The sequence below is a fragment of the Triticum urartu genome, chromosome 1 (assembly GCF_003073215.2).
Source record: "Triticum urartu cultivar G1812 chromosome 1, Tu2.1, whole genome shotgun sequence".
Lineage (NCBI taxonomy): Eukaryota > Viridiplantae > Streptophyta > Magnoliopsida > Poales > Poaceae > Triticum > Triticum urartu.
The window spans coordinates 45243241-45259167 of NC_053022.1; the positions used below are offsets into that span (position 1 = coordinate 45243241).

Here is a 15927-nt window from a genome sequence, read left to right on the forward strand (position 1 = left end):
GCGGTCTAGCCGCATCATCACTTCCCGGTCACCGAGTCTCTCCTCCAGTTAATCAAATAATCCTACAAAAATACGAAATATCGCCCAACGTGTCCCACGAACGTTGTGAATGCGACCCCGCTAATGGCACCAACCATACCATTTGTCTGCTAGTTTTGTCACTTAATTGCTCTCAAGCTCAGAGTCCCACACCCGGCCGGCCTTGTAGGATCGACGTAGCAGCTTCCCTTCCTATTTAACCACCATGCCATTTGCACTACATTGCACCACAGCAAGCACCAGCGTGCACACACACACACACACGCTAGAAATGGCAATGGCTAGGACGACGACGCTCCTCCTCATCGTCGCCGCGGCTCTCCTCGCGGCCTCATGCGGCGCGTGGGAGATGAACATCGGGATGCCGGGGACGGTGGCGGCCGTGGACGATGCCGTGGTGGCGCCGCTCATTCACGCGCTGCGGCCGCTGCTGGGCTCCGGCAGCCACGCCGGCATGGCGTGCGACAGCTGGCGGCTGGGCGTGGAGGCTTACAACGTGCGGGACTGGAAGACGGTGCCCGCCAGCTGCGAGGGCTACGTCGGCCACTACATGGTCGGCGACCACTACCGCCGGGACTCCAAGGTCGTCGTGGACCAGGCCATCGCCTACGTCGACAGCCTCAAGCTCGCCGGCAACGGCAAGGAGGTGTGGGTCTTCGACGTCGACGAGACCACCCTCTCTAACCTCCCCTACTATGCCAAGCACGGCTTCGGGTACGTACTTGTATATACATACACATTCTGCTATGCATCCTTGACTATTTATTGCAGGTGCATTTGAGGCGGGACTTGCACTCACACTCATCTTTCGTCCAGACAAAGTCTAAATGTGATTACACCTTGTTAAAATGAACTCATCAGCTCAGCTTAAAAAAACAAAAACTAAAACTAACTAGCTAGTAAACAACAGTAACACATTGAAACCATAAGAGCACTACAGGTGGACATAGCAAATATGACCCCTTAAATGCCTGCGGACGCGCCTGGTCAATAACCAGGCGTGTCCGTTTTGAGCCCCTATTTGTCCGTCCACGCAGCCACACTTCTCATTTTTCTCCCCATATGTCCGATCACTTGCACGTGATTGGTGAAGATGAAGAGATGGAAATAAAAGAATGAATAAAGAAAGAGAAAAGGTGGTTCGGAGTGGAGCCGCATCCTATATGGTGGACTAACCGGGTGCGTCCGCAAGCCCTCATATCCTCCCAACACTTGAGATGGATATGATGGTCCATGGACAGCCAGGTGTATAAGGATGATATGAGGGGTCCGGTTGGGTCATGTTTTTTCTTCTCTCTCCTGTTCGGTCATTGATCGGGCGTGTCCGCGGGTGTACGAGAGATGGTTCAAGGCGTCCTGCTGAAGATGCTCTAAGATCTCTACTGGCGTTGTAGTTTACGGACGAACCCTCCTCCTTAATTAAGGGTTGTTTGGTTTGAAACTAAAATTTGCCTAAGTTTGCCACATCTAAGGTTAGACAAGTTTGATCAACTTGGATGGGTGTTTGGTTCAAGCCACATCTTAGGCAAGCCACACTAGGGTCCCACATCACATACACTCAAAAAGTGTGGTAAGATTCCCTTAGACTTGTCAACACTTGCGGCTTTCATTTTAAAGAACTAACCTTAGACAAGTGTGACAACATTTTATGGCAAAGTGTGGCATGGTTAAGCCTAGAACCAATCAGCCCCTTAGTGGCACAATATTGGTCATGTATGACATCCTAGTTATATGAAGACTGACTTGTGAGTTTATGATTGCTTCTATCCTCTTGATGCGATGCTATTAGTTAATAAAAACGTTTCTTTTATCAAGAGAAAAAAGCATGTGAAAACACTAGTAATATGATTTAGTTTGTCATTAACCTATCTGCATACATACATGCGCGCAGGGCTACGCCATTCAACGTGACACGCTTCAACGCATACGCGCAGGAAGGGAGCGCGCCGGCGCTGCCCGAGACGAAGCGGTTGTACAACAAGCTGTTGTCGGTCGGCATCAAGCCCGTGATCCTCACCGGTCGGGCCGAGTACCTGAGGGCCTCCACCGCCACAAACCTCCGCCGCCAAGGCTACTCTGGGTGGATGAACCTGCTGCTGAAGGCGCCTGGCTTCAAGGGCTCCTCGGTGGCCTTCAAGTCCGGCGAGAAGCAGAAGCTGCAGGACGCCGGTTACATCATTGTCGGCAACATCGGCGACCAGTGGAGCGACATCATTGGTGCGCCCGACGGCGCCCGCACCTTCAAGCTTCCCGACCCCATGTACTACATCGGCTAGGATGATTGCTCGTTGTCCATGAATAAGCTCCATGCTCTTAGTTATATGCATGATTTGTCAATAATCTTTTCCTTGTTGTTGCTTGGTTAATTTCCTTGTGTAATTAATATTGGAAGTACGTACAGTGTCGTTACTATGAGGTTGTTTGGTTTCAGGGACTTTTTTGTATTGGGATTAAAAAAAGTCCCTAGCAAACCAAATAGGATGAGACTTTTTTAAGACTTTTTGCTAAAAGTCTTTATAAGCATCTTTTTAAGAGTCTTTCAAAAAATTCTAAGGACTAGAAAAAGTCCTAGGACTAAAGAAGCAAACACCACATATAAAACGACCCTTCTATAAACCCCTCCGCTCACGGGCACATTTGGCCTGTTGGTACAGGAGGAGAGCTGTTGCTAGACCCTTGTTAGCGTCAAAACGGGGAGCCCCTATATGCGGCATTTTGCGGCGAATAGCACGCACGACGCACAGGAGGCATACGACTGGGTCGGCCCACTGAAAGGCACAGCGTGTGCTGTGTATATGTTAGTAAAATCGCTCGTTGTCCATGAATAAGCTCCATGCTCTTAGTTATATGCATGATTTGTCAATAATCTTTTCCTTGTTGTTGCTTGGTTAATTTCCTTGTGTAATTAATATTGGAGGTACGTACAGTGTCGCTACTATGAGGTTATTTGGTTTCAGGGACTTTTTTTATTGGGACTAAAAAAAGTCCCTAGCAAACCAAACAGGATGAGACTTTTTTAAGACTTTTTGCTAAAAGTCTTTAGAAGCATCTTTTTAAGAGTCTTTTTCAAAAAATTCTAAGGACTAGAAAAAGTCCTAGGACTAAAGAAGCAAACACCACCTATAAAACGACCCTTCTATAAACCCCTCCGCTCACGGGCACATTTGGCCTGTTGGTACAAGAGGAGAGCTGTTGCTAGACCCTTGTTAGCGTCAAAACGGGGAGCCCCTATATGCGGCATTTTGCGGCGAATAGCACGCGCGACACACAGTAGGCATACGACTGGGTCGGCCCACTGAAAGGCACAGCGTGTGCTGTGTATATGTTAGTAAAATCGCAAAAAAGAAAGCAGTGCTCTGAGGAATCGAACACACAACATCCCTATCCAACACGATCGCTGCTAGCTACTAGGACAGACAGCTACACACGAAGAAAAGCACATTGTGAATGTATTTAACAATTTAATGTTGCGAGATATTCCCCTGTGTTAAGGATATTATTTATGCATGTATATTGTCTTTTATACATTAGGCCCACCTCTTTAGGGTGCGTTTGGATGCAAAGTATTTTTGTAGTTTTTCTAGAATATCGTGGTTTCTGAAAAAACCTTGATTTTGAATACTTTGATGTGTTTGGCTTCAGCAAAAACAGAAGTTTTGTAAACCATAATATCTTAGAAACTGTGGTATTTTTGAAGTATTTGAAAAAAATGGTTGGGACCTCTTTTTTTCTAAACAGAACATAGAGAAAGTGTAGTTGACGTTGCCATCTACTCCCTCCGTTCCTAAATACTTGTCTTTCTAGGCATTTCAACAAGTGACTACATACGGAGCAAAATGAGTGAATCTACACTCTAAAATATGTCTACATACATCCGTATGTAGTAGTCATTTGAAATGTCTAGAAAGACAAGTATTTAGGAACGGAGGGAATATGTCGAGATAAGAATATCAGCTGCGATCGCCTCCTAAATTTTCCCCATCTATCCAGTCCGATTGCAAAATTGCTGCAAGGGGTGGCATATATATTAGATATGACACCGCTGGATGGGATGACGGCACTGATTAGTTTCTAGTGATCTTGCATGCTCCTCCATGGAGTCCTTGGTTGTCGATTAATTTTGAACGAGTAGCGCACTGATTACATCGATTGGTCCTTTTGGAGAACACTTGTATGTAGCCGGATATATATGCTAGGTAGCCGATTCAGTATAAATGGCGCACATACACGCACAAAGAATTTTGGTCCGCCTCCAAGAGTACATGCAGGCATAGACATATAAAACTGTATTTACTTCAATCTAGTTGATTAATGAACTTAAGTTGCCACAGGCTCTTGGTCAATCATGCACCTCCTGGTTAAATGAATCCAGCCATTGAAGGCCGGCTGAACGATATGTTTCTTGCGCCTGTCTAGTTACCATAGCAGTATACAAATCTGCTACATAGGTGCGGACGACGTAGTAGCTGCATGCACCCGGCGGCTGTTAGGTCGTGTAGCTTAGTGAGTTTCAGCTGTCAGCCAGCGTTACAATCAGTCAAAACTGTAGTATAACAACACCAGCCAAACACCTAGGTAGTTTTGCTAAAACTGAGAAAAACCATGGTTTAAAGAAACTGTAGTATTCATTGTGTACACATCTGAATACTGTGGTTTCCAATTACCATGGTTCTCTAAGAACTTTGTTTCCAAACTAAGCTAGTTTGTTGTATAGATTGAGGTAGAGGTCCCATATTGTACTTATATATACCGTGCACATTGCACCGAATCAATACATCATGCAATTCATACATCTTCATGATATCAGTTTTTAGGTTTAGGTTTTTACCTAGCTTCCGCTACCGCCGCCGCCGCCGCGCTCCTCCTCGCCGCCGCCGCCGCCGCCATCTCGCCGCCGCGCTCCTCCGTGCCGCCGCCGCTGCTACCCCTGATCTGCTCCCTCCCATCTTGCTAGCCTCGCCCATCCCGATCCCTCCCGCCCACTAGCCCCGCTCCCTGCCGACCCGCTCGCTCGCGCCAGTTCCCAGCCCCCGCGCTAGGCCACCAGCGCGTATCTCCCGCCCGCTCGCGCCTCGTACCAGACGACCTGCTCGATCGCCGCCGCACGCGGTAGAGCCAGCCGCCCGCTCGTGTAGTTGCGCCAGCTACCACTCGCGTAGTTGCGCCAGCCGCCATCGTGCTATTCGCCAGCCGCCACTCGCGCACATCGCCAGCGTTGCGTCCGCCGCCAACTGAGCCAGCAGTCGCCCACCGAGCCGACCCTCGCTGTCATGCTGTCCGTCACGTCATCCGCGCCCACCAACTCCAACCATTCGCCGACGCCAACCCTCCGGACGTCAACGAGCTCCGCAAGCTCAACATCCTCGAGCGGGTGCCGGTTCGTCTCTCACAGGCAGACTCCTCCTACCACACGTGGAAGACGTATTTCTCCCTCGTGTTCCGGGAGTACCATCTCATGGACTACGTGTACGGCACCGTCGACTCCAGCCTTGTTCTCGAGTTTCATGACTGGTCCACCATCGACACCACGATCATCCGCTGGTTTTTCCTCACCATCACGCCCGACCTCTTCCAGACGGTCGTGACAGACGGTGATGATGCCTGCGCCATGTGGACCAAGCTGAACGGGCTCTTTGATGAAGCTATGTACCTAGGGTAGGGTCATGGATCTGTCCAACATACCCTCCCCAAGGACATCTCTATAAATAATCAGAAGCAGTCGAAGAGAAAATATCATCCACTCGACCATGAAGATGTGCTCATTCGACCACCTTGAAGACTCTCGACCACCAGAAGATGAGAAACCCTCCACTCTGCAAGGTCATGACTTAAACCATAGCTTTATGGGCATTTATAACACTTTATTGTAGACGTTACCAGTAACGCCCCACTTTTATGAGCATTGAACCCTGTGTAACGGAGGCGAGCTGGGGTCCTGGCGCACTCTATATAAGCCACCCCCTCCTCTGGGACAAGGGTTCGCACTTTCTGTAATTCACACACATATATCCAGTCGACCGCCTCAGGGCTCCGAGACGTAGGGCTGTTTCTTCCTCCGAGAAGGGCCTGAACTCATAAAACTCGTGTGTACAACTCCTCCATAGCTAGGATCTTGCCTCTATATTCTCACCCCCTACTCTACTGTCAGTCTTAGAACCACGACAGTTGGCGCCCACTGTGGGGCAGGTGTCTTAGCGACTTGTTGGAGAAGTTGCGATTTTTTCGATCCCCTTCATCATGGTTCCAGGCGGAGATTTGGTTGAGGGCCGCGAGATCCGTCTTAGCGCACTTGTGTTTGTCGCCGACGACTCCGCTTGGCTTCAGGAGGCTCCACTCGACGCCGACGTGCTCCCCGCCCGCGGGGCGACGCACTTTCGCGCGTGCGTCCGCGGCGTCCTCCTGCGGCAACCGTCGACCCAGTACCAGTCGACTCCATCAGCTTTCCCCCTCCCTGCGGCTCGCCGGAGCAAACGCTCCGGTCGGTCGAGACTTCAGCGGTGGGTGAGGCATGCGGTGGCCCGCCAGTCGGCCACCCCTCAAGTCGCGGCAATCGAGCCCGACGAAACTCTCTACGGCCTGTTCGATCTATCGACTGGCTCCGTAGAGACCGCATCCGAGTGCGAAAGCAGCGACCCAGCAGCTGAAGTTCTGATGGTCAATGGACCACGCAGCCCTCCTGGCTTCAAGCGTGAAGACGGAGGCGGCGGGAACGGTGATCCATCGCGCGTTCATGAGGAGTACCGCCCCAAACCCCTCTCCTCGCAGCAGAGGGAGGAACTTCGCCGCCGGGAACATGGATGCATTACATACTCCTATAGTTGGAGAAACCCCTGAGGCCCAGGCCTTGGAGCAGGCGCGCTTGGGCAACCTGGCTGAGCGCACTCGACTGGAGAACCTCCAGCGCGCCCTTGACGATTGCACTCGGCAGTGCATTCCCGAATCCAGTCAACGCCAGCTTTTTCCTCCTCCGACTTAGGTATACCGAACCCCGATCCAGAATCTAGCTGCTGCTGCCCGGATAGCGGAGTCGATCCAACCCTCCCAGTCAAAAGTTGGTCGAGGTCTGGTGCAGATCCGAGCCTTGCTCCGGGCGGCGGGAGAACAGAAGATCCATGATGGCAGACACAGTTAAGTCGGCCCATAGCCGAAGATCGCCTCCGAGGCGTGAGGGACGTGGGGATCGACGAGATCAGTACAGAAACCGAGAGCAGTATGATCGCTGTCGAGTGCCCGCACCTCCCTTGAGGAGCGGGTCGTACGTGCCTCGGCAGCATGAAGACGGATGCCCTCACAGTGCTGGGCGAGGTATTCCAATCGACCCCAAGGAGCCAGGCTTTGATGCGAGATCTATTCTCGTGCAGGGCTTGGTCAACAGAAGCAGAGCTCACCGAGAGGGCCATGATGGAGGTCCACAAACCAGCAATAGGGTGCATGTCTCTGGTCCAGAGTGCTTCAGTAGAGCTATCAGAGCTGCGGTGATTTCCCCCAACTTCAGATTGGCGTCTGGAGTTAGTAAGTTCACCGGAGAGTCCAAGCCTGACACTTGGCTTGAAGACTACCGAGTGGCTGTCCAGATTGGTGGCAGCAATGATGAAGTGACCATGGAACACCTTCCTCTGATGTTGGAGGGCTCAGCTAGAGCATGACTGAATCAGTTAGAGCCTGGCAGCATCTATACTTGGGAAGATCTCGCCTGAGTGTTTGTCAGAACATTCGAGGGCACTTGCAAACGGCCGGCAGGTTTGACAGAATTACAATGTTGTGTTCAGAAGCCGAATGAAACTTTGAGGGATTATATCCAGAGATGGATCACCCTACACCACACGGTAGAAGATGTGTCAGATCATCAGGCAATTTGTGCCTTTAAGGAAGGCGTAAGGTATAGGGAGTTGAATATGAAATTCGGCCGGGCAGGAAATATGACTTTGGCTCGGATGATGGAAATTGCCACCAAGTATGCCAATGGTGAAGAAGAAGAGTGACTCCGGAGCGGCAAGCACAAAGCAGTCGCCCACGAAGCCGGAGGAGGAAACTCCAGTCGGAAACAGAAGCGCAAGGCCGAGCCAGCTGCTCCGGGTGAAGCCTTGGCTGTGGTTCAGGGAAAGTTCAAGGGGAAGCCCAAAGGGCCATGGAACCCCAAGAAAGTAAAAGATCAAGATGGGAATGACATGTTGGATTTGCTGTGCCATATCCACACCAAAAAAGATGAAGAAGGCAACTTCATTTACCCAAAGCACACCACTCGGCAGTGTCGCCTCCTAATTCAGCAGTTCCGAGAGAAACAACCCAAGGAAAAGGAGAAGGAAGCGGGCAAGGCTGAGGATGAGGGTGAGGATGATGATGGTTATCCCCACGTGAACTCCACTCTCATGATTTTTGCCGATGTTGAGAGCAAAAGTCGATTGAAAGTCATCAATAGGGAAGTGAACATGGTCGCTCCAGCGACACCCAGTTACTTGAAGTGGTCGCAGACTCCCATTACATTCAACCAGTCTGATCATCAAGCGCACATCGCCACCCCTGGGAGGCAAGCACTGGTGGTCGACCCGGTGGTCGAAGGCACTCGACTGACAAAGGTCCTGATGGACGCTGGCAGTGGTTTGAACATACTATATGCAGAAACGTTGAAAGGAATGGGCATTCCGATGTCTAGACTCAGTGAAAGCCATACGAGTTTCCATGGGGTTATTCCAGGCAAGAAGGCTGCATCCCTCGGTCAGATTGCACTCGACGTGGTTTTCGGTGATTCCAAAAATTACCGCAAAGAAAAGTTGACATTTGAAGTTGTAGATTTCCAGAGTGCTTATCATGCAATTCTGGGCAGGCCAGCTTATGCACGGTTTATGGATCGACCATGTTACGTGTACCTCAAACTGAAGATGCCTGGTCCCAGGGGAGTGATCACTATCTCTGGTAACCGGAAGAAGGCAGAAGAGTGCTTCCAGAAGGGCTCAAAGATCGCCGATGCCCAGATGGCCGTGGTAGAGTTGCAAGAGTATCAGAAAAATGCAGATCCGAGTGACTTGCTGCGAGCCAAGAAGCCAACCATAGATTCAGCATTCCAGTCGTCTGGTGAAACGAAGTCGATTCACATTCACCCGACAGATCCCAATGCTGCTCCGACTCACATTTCAACCTCACTCAACTCCAAATAGGAAGAAGCGCTCATCCAGTTCCTCCGTGAGAACTGGGACATCTTTGCATGGAAGCCTTCTGACATGCTGGGTGTTCCCAGGGGACTGGCTGAGCATCGTTTGCGAGTCGACCCGAAGGTGAAACCAGTTAAAGAGCATCTTCGACAGTCCGCCGTCCAGAAAAGAAAGGCAATCGGTGAAGAGGTGGCTCGGCTTTTGGCAGCTGAGTTTATCCGAGAGATTTATCACTCCGAGTGGTTAGCCAATGTTGTCATGGTCCCAAAGAAAGACGACTCACTTCGTATGTGTATTGATTTCAAGCATATCAATCGGGCCTGCCCGAAAGATCACTTTCCTCTCCCTCGCATCGATCAGATAGTCGACTCGACTGCAGGGTGCGAGCGTTTGTCCTTTTTGGACGCCTACTCCGGGTACCACCAGATTCGTCTGTACGGACCCGACGAAATAAAGACAGCTTTCATCACCCCGTTTGGGTGCTTCTGTTATGTCACAATGCCATTCGGTTTGAATAACGCCGGAGCCACATTCATGCGGATGATTCAGAAGTGTCTACTCACTCAGATCAATCGGAATGTGGAAGCATACATGGATGACATTGTGGTCAAGTCACGTAAAGGTTCTGACCTACTGACTGACCTTGCTGAAACCTTTGCCAACCTCAGAAGGTATGATATCAAGCTCAATCCATCAAAGTGCACGTTTGGAGTTCCAGGCGGAAAGTTACTCGGTTTTCTTGTTTCCGAATGAGGAATCGATGCTAACCTAGAGAAGGTAGGCGCTATACTCCGAATGAAACGCCCTGTGTGTGTGCATGATGTCTAGAAGCTTACTAGTTGCTTGGCCGCCCTAAGTCGATTCATTTCTCGCCTTAGTGAAAAGGTGCTGCCTCTTTACCGACTGATGAAGAAATTAGACAAGTTTGAGTGGACTCCAGAAGCTGATGCAGCGTTTGTAGAGCTAAAAGCCCTGCTTTCCACCCAGCCGGTGCTTGCTGCTCCAATCAGCAAAGAGCCTCTACTGCTTTATATAGCAGCCACTGGACAAGTCGTCAGTACAATACTTACGGTCGTGTGGGAAGAAGAAGGAAAAGCTTATAAGGTTCAACGCCCAGTTTATTATATTTCTGAAGTCCCGACCCCGTCAAAGCAGAGATATCCTCATTATGAGAAGCTTGTCTATGGGATTTACATGACCACGAAGAAGGTTGCACACTATTTCTCCTGATCACTCCATTACAGTCGTCAGCGACGCTCCGTTATTAGAGATTCTGAACAATAGAGATGCAACTGGTCGAGTGGCAAAGTGGGCGATTGAACTCCTTCACTTAGATATCAAGTTCGAGGCAAAGAAAGCTATCAAGTCCCAAGAAATAGCAGATTTCCTTGCCGAGTGGATTGAACAGCAACTGCTGACTCAAGTACACTCGGAGCACTGTACCATGTTCTTTGATGGTTCCAAGATGCTGAATGGTTCCGGTGCTGGGGTAGTACTGGTATCCCCCCGAGGAGATAAGCTCAGATATGTCCTCCAGATTCACTTTGATTCCTCCAATAACGAAGCAGAATATGAAGCACTCCTATATGGGTTGCGTATGGCCATTTCACTCGGCGTCCGTCGCCTCATGGTCTATGGCGACTCAGATTTGGTAGTCAATCAAGTGATGAAGGAGTGGGACGTCAGAAGCCCAGCCATGACTGGTTACTGCAACGTGGTGAGAAAGTTGGAAAAGAAGTTCGAGGGGTTAGAGCTCCATCATATCCCCCGACTGAAAAATCAAGCAGCAGATGATTTAGCAAAGATAGGCTCCAAGAGAGAAGCCATTCCTAGTAATGTGTTCCTGGAGCATATTCATGCACCTTCAGTTCAAGAAGATCCCTTCAATGAAGAGCCCTCGCAGCCTAAGAGTGCCACAGATCCGACTGAAGTCGAGGTCCCAGCCGTGGTCGACTTGGTCATGGAAGTGTTGGTCATCACTCCCGACTGGACAGTACCATACATTGCATATATCCTTAGGAAAGAGCTCCCAGAAGACAAAGAAGAGGCTCGACAGATCGTCCGTCGATCCAAGGCCTTTACTGTAATAAGAGGACAACTATTCAGAGAAAGTGCAACTGGGGTTAGCCAGAAATGCATAACACCAGAAGAAGGCCGAGTGATCCTCCACGACATCCATTCGGGGACCTGTGGTCACCATGTGTCCTCTCAGACCATTGTGGCTAAAGCATACCGAGCTGGATTCTATTGGCCATGAGCAAATGAAATGGCGAAAGATATAGTCGACAAATGTGAAGGCTGCCAGTTCTACTCCAATATGTCGAACAAACCTGCATCAGCCCTGAAGACCATCCCACTCATCTGGCCCTTTGCGGTTTGGGGATTGGACATGGTTGGTCCACTGAGGACTGGTAGGAGCGGCTTCACTCATGTGCTTGTAGCAGTCGACAAGTTTACCAAATGGATTGAAGCCAAGCCTATTAAGAATCTTGAAGCTAGTACTGCTGTCAGCTTCATCAGAAAGTTGATTTTCAGATATGGGGTTCTGCACAACATCATCACTGACAACAGATCGAACTTCGATTCTGATGAGTTCAGAACCTTCTGCGCGTCACAAGGCACACGAGTCGACTATGCTTCAGTCGCCCATCCCCAGTCAAATGGACAAGCAGAGAGAGCAAATGGCCTGATTCTCAAAGGACTGAAACCCCGACTGATGCGAGATCTCAAGCACGCAGCAAGCGCCTGGGTTGATGAGCTTCCATCAGTTCTTTGGGGATTGAGGACAACTCCTAATCAGTCAACTGGCCGAACTCCATTCTTCTTGGCCTATGGGGCTGAAGCTGTTTTACCGAGTGACTTGCTTCATAGTGCACCACGAGTTGAGCTCTTCTCTGAAGATGAAGCAGAATAAGCTCGGCAAGACGCAGTCGACCTCCTAGAGGAGGAAGAGAGAGATGGCCTTGATACCGGTCGACCCATTTATCAACGACTGCGTCGATTCCATGCTAGACACTGAAGCGTCGAAGCCTCGAGGGAACTGTCTTCGAGTGGATCAGCAGAAACCAGACAAGCTCGCCCCAGCTTGGGAAGGTCCCTTCATTGTCACCAGAGTTGCTCCACAATGAGCATACCACCTTTACAGTGTCAAGACATAAGAAGGACAGCCACGGGCTTGGAACGCGGGATCTGCTCCGCCCCTTTTATACTTAAGTATTTCGTTCGAATAAAATGTAATAGAGCTACCGTTGTAATGTTTATCAAAGACGCTTTATAGTTGAAAGTGCGTTATATCGACTAGAGGGGGGGTGAATAGGCGATTTTTATGGAAGTCTTCAAAACGTGGGAGTTATGAAGACAAACAGTGAAGATTATGCCTATTACTATGCAGCGGAAGTTAGATTACACTAGGCCAGCCATGGTCATGTATTCAATAGAGTGAAAGCACAGAGACAAACAGCTTCAGTGTAATAAGGATCAGTAGGAAGAAGTTATGAAGCCAAACAGATCATGCATTCTCGTTGTGAAGACAAAGATAAAGCAAGCATGCAATGCTTCACAATGAGTAACAGTAAGAGAAGGAAGTGAAGATGAAACCAGTGACTCGTTGAAGACAATGATATGTTGGACCAGTTCCAGTTGCTATGACAACTGTACGTCTGGTTGGAGCGGCTAGGTATTTAAACCTTAGGACACACAGTCCCGGACACCCAGTCCTGAACACACAGTTCAGGACACCAAGTCCTCACCGTAATTCTCCTTGAGCTAAGGTCACTTAGTCCTCGCCCAATCACTCTGGTAAGTCTTCAAGGTAGACTCCCAAACCTTCACAAACTTCGTTCACTGGCAATCCAAAATGTCTCTTGGATGCTCTGAACGCGACGCCTAACCATCTGGAGAATTCACAGTCCTTAAGTGTAATAAGTCTTCAGATCACACAGACAAGAAGACTCAAGTGATGCCCAATTTGCTCTGTCTCTGGGTGGTTAGGGGTTTTCTCCTCACTAGGAATTTTCTCTCAAAGGCTTCGAGGTGGGTTGCTCTCAAACGACAAAAGCCGTGCACTGAAATCTGAGCAGCCAGCCACTTATGGTTGTGGGAGTGGGCTATTTATAGCCACTTGGCAACCCGACCTGATTTGTTCGAAATGACCCTGGGTCACTAAGGAACTGACACGTGTCTCAACGGTCAGATTTCAAACTCTCATGGCAACTTTGCTTGGGCTGCAAGCAAAGCTGACTTATCCGGCTCTGGACAAGATTCGCTCTCATTGTCTTCGCTCGAAGACATAGGTTTTTTGATTTAGGCATCACTTCAGTCATTCTGACTGGTTCTCCTGGACCCCACTTAACAGTACGGTGGTTCCTATGACTCAACACAAAAGAAAAAGAACTATGAAAGATCTAAGTCTTCGAGCTCCATAGGCTTCATAACGTGTCTTCTTTTGTCATAGTCTTCAATGTGAATATCTTCATATACCACCTTTGTCTTCAATGTCTTCATACATTTTTAGGGGTCATCTCTGGTAGTAAAGCCGAATCAATGAGGGACCTCTACCTGTGTTTTCCTGCAATTCTCACAAACACATTAGTCCCTCAACTAGGTTTGTCGTCAATACTCCAAAACCAACTAGGGGTGGCACTAGATGCACTTACAATCTCCCCCTTTTTGGTGATTGATGACAAACTAGTTGAAGTTTTCAACGGGGAATATAATGTGTGAAGTTTGTAAAGGATAGGGAATTGTCTTCATAAGTTGCAAAGGCTCCCCCTGAAGATGTGCATATAAGTTAATTTGCTTTTGGAATGCAAATGCACATGGCAGGTTGTACTTGTGGAGATCCACTTCAGCTTATGATGACAATCCACTATGCATGTGAAAGTATATGAAGATAATGACATGCATAATGGAAAATGGACGTCTGCAGAATGAGATAAGTGCGGAATTTATCGTCGCACATGCGGAATTTATCTTCGCAAACAGAGTGGCAAACGAGTAGCAGACGACCATCGAGTCTTAGTGTTACAACTCAAAGAACCGAATGAAGCAAAAACGAGAGTTGTAAGCACGAAGCAAACTGTAGCAAAAAAATATAGCACCCACCCATATGGACCTGCTTGAAGACTATCAACCCATACGCTTCTCCCCCTTTTGTCAGCAAGGACTAAAAAGGTTCGAAGACATAGAGTGTCTACTCGTTTCCAGGAGCAGCAGGGTCGTTGGAGGTGTTTGGCGGTGCAGACGAGCTTGGAGGTGCTGAAGCAGGTGGCGGTGATGTAGCATCGTCGTCTTCATCAATGATCCTTGCAGTAACTGTGGCAGCAGATGAAGAAAACTCAGAGTCTTCAAGTGATGGTGTGTTGCGCATCACAGCCCTTCTGGGAGGTGTGGTGTCAAACTTGAAACGCTCTGTGAAGCCATCCTCTTCAAGTTCAGCTTCAGTACATATCATTGAGAGCCCTTTCCATGTACGACGGCAGGTTTCGTGTGTAACGAAGGCATTCTTGGTGGCAAGGTTTCGAAGACGATTGACATCCACCAAGAGGCTCTTCATCTGACGTTTTAGCCAGTCGTGATGCCTATCTTGCTTTTGGTGAAGGGCCACAAGAAGCTCTCGGTCAGTGAGGACACGAGCACGCTTCTTGGGTCTTGGAGCATTTGTGCTGTCTGTGGCTTCAGTAGATGCTGGTGCACGTGTAGTGCCAGCCAACGGATATACCCTGGATATGGCTTCAACACCTTCAACATTCTGCGTGAAGCTCTGGTGTTCTGCATTCTGAAGACTTATCGGTTTCTTGGCAGGCTCAGGGTGTATTGCTTCAGCAGAGATATCCACATCTGGCAAGAAGATCCGATGGTTTTGGGCAGAGGGCTGATACGAGATCGTAGAGTGCAGTTTGATTAGCCTCATCACCCAAGGAGCATAGAACTTCAAACCAAATAATTCCGAGCCTGACGCTGCAAGTTGGCGTATGAAGAGATCCTGTGCGTTGAAGCATTTGCCATGCAGGATATAGAATATGAGAGTCTTCATTGCACCCTCGATCTTGGCATGTGGTGAGTGTCCCTTAATGGGCCAGAGAGTCCGCCGGATGATGTGATATATGGTCCTGGGCAGGTACTCTAGGTCTTCAATGAAGAACTCAGTTGGATAGGGTGCATCCTGAGGCAATGGCTTCATCATTGAGAGCATCTGACTCATATTGGGTTCAGGCCTCTGGAATATGCTCTCAATAGCTTCAGAATGTAGTTGACAGCCTTCCTTGAAGAATTCGCCTGGAGTGGGAAGGCCGGTGAGCTCAATTATATCAAATGCATTGGCTTCATGATGGACATTGCCGGTCATCCACTCCAGGATCCAAGTCTTTGGATCTCTGTTGTATCCTTTGATATGGAGAGTGGCATAGAACTGAAGCAGAAGCTCTTCATTCCAGTGCTCTTCATCAGTCACAAACGGCAGCAGACCCACTTGCTTGAAGCAATCCAAGGCTTCCTCAAGACATGGCAGACCAGCAATGGCTTCAACCTCAAGGCGCTTGTGTGGAAAGATGCGACCCTGGTTGTATAAGATGCATGAATAATAGCTGCGCTGAGAATAGCTCCAGAACCTGTCTGATACAATCCTTTCCCTTGAATAGGGGTTCTTGGAGCTATTGAAAAATGTATTGTCGGCCTTGAAGCTGTTAATATCAAAGGAGCCAGGTGCTGATGCAGGGCCTGGAAACCTTGGAAGCCTTGG

The 15927-nt window shown here is 49.1% G+C and overlaps 1 protein-coding gene across 1 annotated transcript; it reads left to right on the forward strand.

Moving 5' to 3' along the window:
- The first annotated feature begins 281 nt into the window (after positions 1-281).
- Positions 282-2410, forward strand: LOC125552731 (stem 28 kDa glycoprotein-like). Its single transcript, XM_048716429.1, has 2 exons — positions 282-753; positions 1931-2410. Exons 1-2 carry the CDS (start codon positions 311-313, stop codon positions 2313-2315), a joined length of 828 nt encoding a protein of 275 aa, XP_048572386.1. The 5' UTR covers positions 282-310; the 3' UTR covers positions 2316-2410.
- The last annotated feature ends 13517 nt before the right edge of the window (positions 2411-15927 follow it).

Bases quoted from the DNA above. Each gene is read 5' to 3' on its own strand.
- LOC125552731 (XM_048716429.1), top strand. From the start codon at position 311: ATGGCAATGGCTAGGACGACGACGCTCCTCCTCATCGTCGCCGCGGCT. The intron at 754-1,930 runs GTACGTACTTGT...ACATGCGCGCAG, and splicing joins TATGCCAAGCACGGCTTCGG to GGCTACGCCATTCAACGTGA.